Source organism: Salvelinus namaycush, chromosome 42, assembly GCF_016432855.1.
Source record: "Salvelinus namaycush isolate Seneca chromosome 42, SaNama_1.0, whole genome shotgun sequence".
In the NCBI taxonomy this organism is placed as follows: Eukaryota; Metazoa; Chordata; class Actinopteri; order Salmoniformes; family Salmonidae; genus Salvelinus; species Salvelinus namaycush.
Genome location: NC_052348.1, coordinates 15,748,515 through 15,761,250, shown reverse-complemented (window position 1 = coordinate 15,761,250; position 12,736 = coordinate 15,748,515). Strand labels below are relative to the sequence as shown.

The window sequence follows — 12,736 nt, the reverse complement described above, 5'->3', positions numbered from 1 at the left end:
AAACAGCATCTCGCCCAGATTTAATGAAATGTTCTTTGGGAAATTGAATAAGTTACTCACTGCACGCTGTAGGGGCATACAGTCAACCAAACAGATATGAACTCAACACGCATATTGAGAAATGAAATGACAGAATCCATCTTCAGATGTGGTCGTTTCTTTCAACTTCTGGGTGTCGAGTAAAATGTGATGTTACTTAACTAAAACGATCAAACCCAGATAGGCAGAATATGGTCTTGAAGGAGAGTATTTTTTTTAAAAAGAGTAACAATTTCATATCCAATTCCAAAAACTGGAAAAATACACTATAACGTTATTCGCTGAAATGTATGGAACACACAGTAGAAGACAGGGATATGAAATAAAGTGGGAAGCATTATAGTTTTGGTATCCTATGGTGTCTGTAGCTGCAATAAAACCATCACTCCTATAAGATGGTATTAATAAGAACAACTGGATTCAGGTCAATACTCTAGCCTCCCTCTAAGATTGTCCATTATGTTGCATGTACGTGGTTCTCCTCTGTGTTACCCCCAAAAGGAAGCCTAGCGCTGTAAACCAACCTCTCTGATGAGACTGACGTTTCACAGCCGTGGTCCTGTTCCTCCCTGCCTTTATGTGCTTTCTTGTGATTTCTGAGGAAGAATCTTGAGGGCGCTGCAGACTATCGTTACACGGTATACCGAACCTTAGGTACTTTTCCCAATACTACAACATGAAAAATGGTTTGGTACTAGAATTTGTTACCTTCGGTTCTGTCAAACGTGTCTCACGTCATATAGGGATTGAGAGGATCGTGTCTGTCTAGTAAATGTGTCTGAATCTTCTCAAGAGGGCAGTAGGAAGCTAGCCAGGATACTTGCGGGTGGTAATCGGGCCCCCAGAGACTGGACGTGTTTAAATGGTTTAGGGTTGAGCCCCTCGTGTCTGCGTTAACCAGCCATTAGGCTCAGATTACAAGGATTTAATCCCCTTGGACCCTCCCCTATTCCCCTTGGACCAATCATAAATTAACAGCCAGTCAAGTTTTATCCCTCTGAACAATCATAAATTAAATAGCCAGTCAAAGCTGACAGCCTGACCACCGGAAAATGGAAACCTCCAATAAATAACATATGAAAGATTGAGCAACTGGAAAAACACTGACTGATTCCGGAATTAATTAATACAGCAATACAGTGGCCATTTTGGGTCTAGAGTTCTCATTGACCCTCAATGTCCCCCATCTCCATTACATGTGTACTGTAGTGCTGTCTGTCTGAGAATGAGGCGGTCTACATTTGACTAAATGTCACCGAGAGAGTAACCGACAGCAACCAATAGACACGTGGCGTACGATTTCATTAGGGTGTGAAAACCACACAAGAGGCACATTCTGTCTATGACATCACCGCTCAATCATGGGGCCCAGGACAACCCATGTCTGAGTGGGAACACATGTAAACTCATAACGAGATGGGTGGATTGAGGTAGCTACAAACAGGTTAAATAGGGCCCACTGCCTTACAGCAAGGCCTGTCTGGGCATGAAGGAGCTAGAATATAGTTAAATGGTGTGCCTGTACGTGTGTGTGTGTGTGTGTGTGTGTGTGTGTGTGTGTGTGTGTGTGTGTGTGTGTGTGTGTGTGTGTGTTTCAAAAGTACTCACAAGGGTAGTAAAAATTTAAAATATTATAACAAAAAAATGTATTCAAATTATTATCACAAAAAATGTAAAAAAAATTCCCAAAAGGAAAAAAGCCATTTTAGGGTTACAATTAGGGTTCAAAGTTAGGTTTAAGGTTCAGGTTAGGATAGTAAAACCAACGTGTGTGTGTGTGTGTGTGTGTGTGTGTGTGTGTGTGTGTGTGTGTGTATGAGGTGTATGAGTTTGGGCATGCGTGAATGTGAGTGAGTACATATATACACACACAAGTGGGTGCATGAATGTGTCCATATCTGTGTGTGAGTGAATGTGTCCATATCTGTGTGTGAGTGAATGTGTCCATATCTGTGTGTGAGTGAATGTGTCCATATCTGTGTGTGAGTTGTGTGTGATGATGGAGGAGCGCTCACCAGGTCCGTCTTGGGCATGTCCTGGTAGTCTGAGGAGTAGTAGTTGGCCGTCTTGCCGAAGCCGTTGGTGCTGCTGTCTCCCTGGGCCTTGGGAGGCTGCGCGTGCTGGCGGTAAGTGGCGCTCTTGGGAGTCCAGCAGAACAGGTTGATGGATTCCCGGACGCAGCGCTCAATGTCAATCTCTGGAAGGAGGAAGGGAAACAAAGATAAGAGGGGGTCATGATTTTTATTATTTACTCATGAAATTATTTATTCATGTAGGCCGTACTTGGCAGATAAAAGCTGAATTGCAGCACATAAAATTAATTACTTCTTTCTTTCTTTTTTAAAATCAGGATGGGAGCTGAAGCAGTTCGTATTTGGTAGTGTGTCATGGTAATTCTCACCAAAAATGAGAGACTGTATTCTTCAAAATAACTTTATTATCAGATTTGCAAAAATGAAGCAATCAATAACAACCACTCAACAGTGCATCGTTAGGAAAGCCCAACGAACAGAGTTGTCTCTCTCCTCTTACAGAAAAAGTACAACCTAATTTGCCTACGTGGCAGTTTAGCAGATGGGTGGAAACAGGGAGGGAACATGGTGTGTAAAAGCTGATTTAGCTTGTCTGTGCAGATTGAGATAGCTGACGTTGCCACCATTGTCTGTCCCTTCCTGCATGTTTCCACACATCTAAATTCCTGCAGATTGTGACAACAGGATGTCACATACTGCAATCGCACCCACACAAGACAAGCCTGTATCAGCAAAATACTAACATATAACAATGGACAGTTCTCTAAGTAAAACAGCATAGTAAGTCTAATTAAACAACAGAGTAGGTAATTAAATAAGTGTGAAAGGCCTGAGCGGAGAGTGCCTCACTATGTGGTGTAATCTGTGATAAAAATGGGTGTCCGGGAAAATGAATGAATGACTTCACAAATTCCAGAACTTGTGAATGACACCTAAAACAACTTTCACGCCTTTATCCATGTATTTTCTGCAGCATCTCACCCCCCGCACAAAATCAGAGGATATTATGAAAATTAGCACCAGGGTTTAGTGCAAACGTGAGCTGCTCACTCACTTCCTGACAATTTTACTAGTTTGACCTTGAAGGCAGATACCATAAATAAATCATCTGTAAATCATCTGTAATAGTCATCATGAAACACCTTGACTGAGCACCAGCGCTGTCTGTGTGTGTGACCAAGCGCAAGCCAGGGGCTTATAGCTTAGCTGTGACATACAAACCCCTTCCTTTACTTCAAGATCTCTTGGCTACAACATAACACAAAATCAGGATGAGAGAAAAGATAGTCAAGTTACTTTGAATGCATTCTCCTAGTGCTTCATCCACTCACTGAGTCCCTCTTTCTCACATCGTGTACGGAGCGGGGGATTAGAGAACGCCACTCACTGAGCCCCTCTTTCTCACGTTGTATACGGAGCAGGGGATTAGAGAACGCCACTCACTGAGCCCCTCTTTCTCACATCGTGTACGGAGCGGGGGGTTAGAGAACGCCACTCACTGAGCCCCTCTTTCTCACATCGTGTACGGAGCGGGGGGTTAGAGAACGCCACTCACTGAGCCCCTCTTTCTCACGTCGTGTACGGAGCGGGGGATTAGTGAACGCCACTCACTGAGCCCCTCTTTCTCACGTCGTGTACGGAGCGGGGGATTAGAGAACGCCACTCACTGAGCCCCTCTTTCTCACATCGTGTACGGAGCGGGGGGTTAGAGAACGCCACTCACTGAGCCCCTCTTTCTCACATCGTGTACGGAGCGGGGGATTAGAGAACGCCACTCACTGAGCCCCTCTTTCTCACATCGTGTACGGAGCGGGGGGTTAGAGAACGCCACTCACTGAGCCCCTCTTTCTCACATCGTGTACGGAGCGGGGGATTAGAGAACGCCACTCACTGAGCCCCTCTTTCTCACATCGTGTACGGAGCGGGGGGTTAGAGAACGCCACTCACTGAGCCCCTCTTTCTCACATCGTGTACGGAGCGGGGGGTTAGAGAACGCCACTCACTGAGCCCCTCTTTCTCACATCGTGTACGGAGCGGGGGATTAGAGAACGCCACTCACTGAGCCCCTCTTTCTCACATCGTATACGGAGCGGGGGATTAGAGAACGCCACTCACTGAGCCCCTCTTTCTCACATCGTGTACGGAGCGGGGGGTTAGAGAACGCCACTCACTGAGTCCCTCTTTCTCACATCGTGTACGGAGCGGGGGATTAGAGAACGGCACTCACTGAGCCCCTCTTTCTCACGTTGTATACGGAGCGGGGGATTAGAGAACGCCACTCACTGAGCCCCTCTTTCTCACATCGTGTACGGAGCGGGGGGTTAGAGAACGCCACTCACTGAGCCCCTCTTTCTCACATCGTGTACGGAGCGGGGGATTAGAGAACGCCACTCACTGAGCCCCTCTTTCTCACGTCGTGTACGGAGCGGGGGGTTAGAGAACGCCACTCACTGAGCCCCTCTTTCTCACATCGTGTACGGAGCGGGGGGTTAGAGAACGCCACTCACTGAGCCCCTCTTTCTCACATCGTGTACGGAGCGGGGGGTTAGAGAACGCCACTCACTGAGCCCCTCTTTCTCACATCGTGTACGGAGCGGGGGGTTAGAGAACGCCACTCACTGAGCCCCTCTTTCTCACGTCGTGTACGGAGCGGGGGGTTAGAGAACGCCACTCACTGAGCCCCTCTTTCTCACGTCGTGTACGGAGCGGGGGGTTAGAGAACGCCACTCACTGAGCCCCTCTTTCTCACGTCGTGTACGGAGCGGGGGGTTAGAGAACGCCACTCACTGAGCCCCTCTTTCTCACGTCGTGTACGGAGCGGGGGATTAGAGAACGCCACTCACTGAGCCCCTCTTTCTCACGTCGTGTACGGAGCGGGGGATTAGAGAACGCCACTCACTGAGCCCCTCTTTCTCACGTCGTGTACGGAGCGGGGGATTAGAGAACGCCACTCACTGAGCCCCTCTTTCTCACATCGTGTACGGAGCGGGGGGTTAGAGAACGCCACTCACTGAGCCCCTCTTTCTCACATCGTGTACGGAGCGGGGGATTAGAGAACGCCACTCACTGAGCCCCTCTTTCTCACATCGTGTACGGAGCGGGGGGTTAGAGAACGCCACTCACTGAGCCCCTCTTTCTCACATCGTGTACGGAGCGGGGGATTAGAGAACGCCACTCACTGAGCCCCTCTTTCTCTTATCGTGTACGGAGCAGGGGGTTAGAGAACACCACTCACTGAGCCCCTCTTTCTCACATCGTGTACGGAGCGGGGGATTAGAGAACGCCACTCACTGAGCCCCTCTTTCTCACATCGTGTACGGAGCGGGGGATTAGAGAACGCCACTCACTGAGCCCCTCTTTCTCACATCGTATACGGAGCGGGGGATTAGAGAACGCCACTCACTGAGCCCCTCTTTCTCACGTCGTGTACGGAGCGAGGGGTTAGAGAACGCCACTCACTGAGCCCCTCTTTCTCACGTCGTGTACGGAGCGGGGGATTAGAGAACGCCACTCACTGAGCCCCTCTTTCTCACATCAAATACGGAGCGGGGGGTTAGAGAACGCCACTCACTGAGCCCCTCTTTCTCACATCGTGTAGGGAGCGGGGGGTTAGAGAACGCCACTCACTGAGCCCCTCTTTCTCACGTCGTGTACGGAGCGGGGGATTAGAGAACGCCACTCACTGAGCCCCTCTTTCTCACATCGTGTACGGAGCGGGGGATTAGAGAACGCCACTCACTGAGCCCCTCTTTCTCACGTCGTGTACGGAGCGGGGGGTTAGAGAACGCCACTCACTGAGCCCCTCTTTCTCACATCGTGTACGGAGCGGGGGATTAGAGAACGCCACTCACTGAGCCCCTCTTTCTCACATCGTGTACGGAGCGGGGGATTAGAGAACGCCACTCACTGAGCCCCTCTTTCTCACATCGTGTACGGAGCGGGGGATTAGAGAACGCCACTCACTGAGCCCCTCTTTCTCACGTCGTGTACGGAGCGGGGGATTAGAGAACGCCACTCACTGAGGCCCTCTTTCTCACGTCGTGTACGGAGCGGGGGGTTAGAGAACGCCACTCACTGAGCCCCTCTTTCTCACGTCGTGTACGGAGCGGGGGGTTAGAGAACGCCACTCACTGAGCCCCTCTTTCTCACATCGTGTACGGAGCGGGGGATTAGAGAACGCCACTCACTGAGCCCCTCTTTCTCACATCGTGTACGGAGCGGGGGGTTAGAGAACGCCATTCACTGAGCCCCTCTTTCTCACATCGTGTACGGAGCGGGGGGTTAGAGAACGCCACTCACTGAGCCCCTCTTTCTCACATCGTGTACGGAGCGGGGGGTTAGAGAACGCCACTCACTGAGCCCCTCTTTCTCACATCGTGTACGGAGCGGGGGGTTAGAGAACGCCACTCACTGAGCCCCTCTTTCTCACGTCGTGTACGGAGCGGGGGGTTAGAGAACGCCACTCACTGAGCCCCTCTTTCTCACGTCGTGTACGGAGCGGGGGGTTAGAGAACGCCACTCACTGAGCCCCTCTTTCTCACATCGTGTACGGAGCGGGGGGTTAGAGAACGCCACTCACTGAGCCCCTCTTTCTCACATCGTGTACGGAGCGGGGGATTAGAGAACGCCACTCACTGAGCCCCTCTTTCTCACGTCGTGTACGGAGCGGGGGGTTAGAGAACGCCACTCACTGAGCCCCTCTTTCTCACGTCGTGTACGGAGCGGGGGGTTAGAGAACGCCACTCACTGAGCCCCTCTTTCTCACATCGTGTACGGAGCGGGGGGTTAGAGAACACCACTCACTGAGCCCCTCTTTCTCACGTCGTGTACGGAGCGGGGGATTAGAGAACACCACTCACTGAGCCCCTCTTTCTCACGTCGTGTACGGAGCGGGGGATTAGAGAACACCACTCGAGGATTTGGGGCAAATTGGGAATTCAGAATCCTCCCATTCTTTATTTTGTTCTCTATTTCACTGCCCCCTTTTTCTGTGCAAATGAAATGTGTGGCTAATGAGAGCTTTTGGCATGGCCTGCCACCAACAGACAAAATCAATTATGAGATGGATCTTTATTCCAGGAAAGGGGGGTGAGGGTTTGTCAGGACAGACTATGGTAGAGGGGCGGTATGCTCTCAGTGTACAGGACCTCACAAATATATGGTTACAGACAGGAGGTCATTCCAGTGAAACACTGGTAGTCAGATTCCTCTCCAGCCAACCATGCACACAGACAGACAGAGAGGGAGAGACAGAGGGAGACCGACTGACAGGCAGCTGGGCATTCCATGGCAGTGTGTGTGTGTGTGTGTGTGTGTGTGTGTGTGTGTGTGTGTGTGTGTGTGTGTGTGTGTGTGTGTGTGTGTGTGTGTGTGTTAGAGATTCAGTTGATTATGTGGCGGTTGATTGAATGAGGGGGGCTCTGACACAGTCGGGGCCACAAATCAACCATTGGACTGGAGGGACTCTGGAAACTGCTAGCTAGGTAATGGGGATATGGAACCCTATTAAAAAGGCAGTCTGGGATATGGCCTCATCTATTCAATGGCCATTTTGATAAAATACCCCTTGATTCATGAAGAATATAACTTAATGCACGTCTAAGTACAACTGTCCTGCCCTGGCCTACCATAACCCAAGATATGAGACTGCACTACTCCATTGGCCTACCATAACCCAAGATATGAGACTGTACTACTCTATTGGCTATGTTTAAGGCTGAAACACAAATCGCAGATTGTGCCTTTAAAATGTGTCTGTGCCAAAGGCCCTGTGGGAGATGGGTGTGACTCTGAATGATCGGGTAGTGACTAGTGCCACAGCCCCAATCAAACACAACGGAGGGAAGGAGACAACAATCACTGGCAAATGTTTTAAAAAGGCAACATGTTGAACTAACAGAGGAACAAAGAGGGGACAAAATCAGCACGTTGAGACGTTGCGTGCTAGAATGCTCGCAGGGCGAAAACAAGCTTACTGTGCCTGCCTCGGTTTACTTAGCATGCTTAGTCCTGCCTCGCTTTGGTTCCTCATTCAATTCAATTTGAACTCCCAATCTTTGAATTTCAGGAGCGAATTCCTGCCTTCTAATCTTGCCTCCGAAATGAATGACACAAAAGATAACACCTAATCTTGACATGCTGTCATGGTGGGCGACTTTTATTTAACAGTTTGCCAAACGATTTGGCGGAGGAGGAGAAGAGCTATCCGGGTCAGAGATCAGAGACTGAGCGTCACTTGATGGGCCCAATAGAGGCATATGGCACATCCTTAATGTGTCTCTTGCCAGTTTTACTTTGAGAGACGTCGTTCAGACAGAGATCTGGGCTCGATCTGCATGACCGAGAGAACCTTATGACGGTGTGCATGCGCCACCTCCCTCTAAGCACTCTGGGAACTGTCCTCCCCTGGTATTAACTGTAATAGTCTTGTCAGTGAGAATTAATGACCCTGGCACCATTCACCGTTTATGGAGGGAAAAGAGGAGAAGAGCGTGTCCGGATCATTTAAGAGCCCGCTCGCTTGTAACTTAATCTTGACTGTTAACTTTTATTCCGACGCTCAGAGACAGAAAGCGAGAGCGAGAGAGAATCCGAGAGGTGCTTCTTTCCCCATCACAAAAATAAACAACTACAAACATTTGAACCAGTCTGAAATACCCCTTCATTCAACTATCTACAGTATTTGAATCTATGGTCACAAAAAAGCTAGTGCTTAATACATTATCTATCAGGCTTACATGGTGACTGTCAGGCATGATGTTGTAGTGCCCAGGGTCATGAATATTGCATGCAATCACACACACACCTCCAGCTAAACAGAGGCTAGCCTAATACTCAAGGAGAGATTGACAACCGGTTTAACAAGCCCCAGCGCATTCCATGGCAGTGTGTGTGTGTGTGTGTGTGTGTGTGTGTGTGTGTGTGTGTGTGTGTGTGTGTGTGTGTGTGTGTGTGTGTGTTAGAGATAAACTTTCTGTCAAATATATAGTGACTGTGAGGCATGACGTCGTAGTGCGGTCTGTAAAAGGTCATAACCAGAACTGGCTTGGCAGCCTAGGCACTAAATAAATACAATTAATAGCATCACCTGAGGGAAGAGAAAACAGCAGGGTAATTGACTAGTTGATGAAAGATAAATGAAATACGCTGCTCTGAAGTTTACAGTACTTGGCTGAGAGCCAGACGATGACAACTTGCACATGAAAAGCAGGTTTGTATGTAGTAAGGCATGTGTATAAGGACACCAAAGCTGCCTGTCTGCATGCTGATGGAGAGGTAGTGTGTTTTTGGTTCCTACTGCAATACAGACGGTTTTATTTGAGGTGTGCACATGAATCTCTTGTAGCTACAAGCCGGTAAAACACAAGTATGCAATTAAACAAAAGGAACCTGGGTCTCCACAGGTAAGAGGATATCAATCCTTCACAACCTGACAGACACACACAGAGAGAGAGGCAGAGAAGTCAGCACAGACAACAGCCCAGCACAACAACACCCCCTTAACTAGACCTGGAGAGCTGGAAAGAGACATATCTGCACTCTGGACTGTAGTGAGACAACATAAACAGGAGAAGAACAGAGCACTAGAGGAGAGGATCAGACTGCTGGAGGAGAGGGTGAGGGGATGGCGTGTGACAGAGAACAACCTACTAGAGAGGTGGCCACCCCCACAGAGAAGCCAGCAGAACAGCCCACCTCAGCACCAGACAAAAGTCTCGACACCATAGCAGAACAGTCCACCCCTGACCATAGCGTCGAAATCACAGCAGGACAGACAAATGAAGAACCCCAAGTCTATGGGATCGCACTCCCTCTGAGCACCCCCATCAGCCACCCTGATAGCCTTTCTGACAACCCCCTCACACCCACTGAGGACATGCACAAGACACAGATTGTACTCCTTATGGATTCAAACATGAAACATATACAAGAAAATAAACTTTTTCCCAAACACAGTGTCTAAACTCTGGTGTCCAAACACCCAGCACGCGCTAGACCTTCTGTCTGAGGACCAACTAGGGTCACCCAGCCACATAATAATACACACAGGCACAAACGACCTGAGAGCACAACAGGAAAGGGTGATTGAAAAAGCTTCTACTTTCTCCAACGCACAAGTGGTTATCTCTAACCTGCTACCACCAAAAGACTTCCACCCTGCTACCATACCGCCGGTAAACGCAAGTATTTCCTGTGACTGTGGCTCAAAACCAAATGTTTTCCTGGCCCACCAATCCACCCTGGACTAGAACAGCCTTTACGACCAGGTCCACCTATACAAGGCAGCAGTGCCCATCTTCGCCCGGACTCTAAAGGACATCGCTCTCAAACGCAGCCCCAACACTTCACACAGGAGCAACAGATCAATAGAAACCCCGCCCAGACCAGCGAGACACTCTCCCAGACCTGCGGGACCCCCCCTCCCCCCCGGACCTACACATAGAGGACCCACGCCAAGAGGACCTACAACACCACCAGCCACATCCACAGCCCCACCAATCAACACCCCCCCAAGTCAACCATGCCCACACCCCATTTAGCACCCCATTTAGGCCCCCTCAGATCAGACCTATGCCCCTCCTGCCCCCCACTCCCGCAAAGAGGGCCTCAACATGGAAGTCATACATACACCCAGGCCGTGAGCAGGCCAACAGGCCCAACCCCCACTCTTACACTACCCCAAGCCAATGGAATGTACCAGATTCTCAGCAGGCCCTGCTCACACTTACTGGTCTAAGGCCAAACCACACAACCAACAACATTGGACACTTTATGGAACACAAAGCCTTCACTCTCTCATTCTGGAATATCCAAGACCTGAGGTCATCTGCCTTTGGCCTAAAGAGCAGGAACCTGGACTTCAAAGAAATCGGAAATACATTGTCATCCTACAAGAACCATGGTATAGAGGAGACGGACCCACTGGTTTCCCTCTAGGTTACAGAGAGCTGGTAGTCCCATCCACCAAACTACCAGGTGTGAAACAGGGAAGGGACTCAGGGGGTATGCTAATCTGGTATAGAGCAGACCTAACCCACTCTATTAAATTAATCAAAACAGGAACACTTTACATTTGGCTAGAAATTCAAAAGGAAATTATCTCAACAGAGAAAAATGTTCTCTTGTGTGCTACCTATATCCCCCCACTAGAATCCCCATACTTTAATGAAGACAGCTTCTCCATCCGGGAGGGGGAAATCAATCATTTCCAGGCCCAGGGACATGTACTAGTCTGTGGCGACCTAAATGCCAGAACCGGACAAGATCCTGACACCCTCAGCACACAGAGGGACAAACACCTGCCTGCAGGGGACAGCATTCCCTCCCCCATATGCTCCCCTAGGCACAACATAACCAACAAAAACGTGTCACAACTCCTGCAGCTCTGGGTATGTACATAGTCAATGGTAGGCTCCTATGGTAGGTACACCTATAGCTCATCTCTTGGCAGTAGTACTGTAGACTACTTTATCACTGACCTCAACCCAGAGTCTCTCAGAGCATTCACAGTCAGCCCACTGACACCCCTATCAGATCACAGCAAAATCACAGTCTACTTGAACAGAGCAATACTCAATCATAAGCATCAAAGCCAAAGGAACTGCGTAATATTAAGAAATGCTATAGATGGAAGGAATGTAGTGTGGAAACCTACCAAAAAACTATTAGGCAAAAACAAATTCAATCCCTTTTAGACAACTTCCTGGACAAAACGTTCCACTGTAATAGTGCAGGTGTAAACTTGTCAGTAGAAAATCTTAACAGTATATTTGACCTCAGCTTCCCTATCAAATCTAAAAATGTCTAACAGAAAACCGAAGAAAATGAACAACAATGACAAATGATTTGATGAAGAATAAAAAAAACTAAGAAAGAAATTGAGAAACCTGTCCAACCAAAAACACAGAGACCCAGAATCTATGCCTTCACTATGATGAATCACTAAAACAATACAGAAATACACTACAGAAAAACATCTGAAATCAGCCCAATGTAATTGAAGAATCCAGACTCTAACCACTTCTGAGAAAATTGGAAAACACTAAACAAACAACACGAAGAATTACCTATCCAAAATGGAGATGTATGGGTAAACCACTTCTCCAATCTTTTTGGCTCTATAACAAAGAACAAACAGCAAAAACATATACATGATCAAATACAAATCTTAGAATCAACTATTAAAGGACTACCAGAACCCACTGGATACTCCAATGACCTTCAATTAACTACAGGACAAAATAAAAACCATCCAACCCAAAAAGGCCTGTGGTGTTGATGGTAACCTCAATGAAATTATAAAATATACAGACCACACATTCCAATTGGCTAACCTTAAACTCTTTAACATCATTCTCAGCTCTGGCATCTTCCCCAATATTTGGAACCAAGGACTGATCATCCAAATCCACAAAAGTGGAGACAAATTTGACCCCAATAACTACCGGGGGATATGCGTCAACAGCAACCTTGGGAAAATCCTCTGCATTATCGTTAACAGCCGACTCGTACATTTCCTCAGTGAAAACAATGTACTGAGCAAATGTCAAATTGGCTTTTTACCAAATTATCGTACGACAGACCACGTATTCACCCTGCACACCCTAATTGACAAATAAACAAACCAAAACAAAGGCAATGCCTTCTCATGCTTTGTTGATTTC

The 12,736-nt window shown here is 48.2% G+C and overlaps 1 protein-coding gene across 1 annotated transcript in view; it reads right to left on the bottom strand.

The window, feature by feature from the left end:
- Positions 1–12,736, bottom strand: part of LOC120034756 (TBC domain-containing protein kinase-like protein) — a 71,240-nt gene that overhangs the window by 34,056 nt on the left and 24,448 nt on the right. Inside the window, exon 12 of the mRNA XM_038981360.1 lies at positions 2,055–2,236. Coding sequence (XP_038837288.1) covers positions 2,055–2,236 — 182 coding nt within the window. The remainder of the gene's footprint in view (positions 1–2,054; positions 2,237–12,736) is intronic.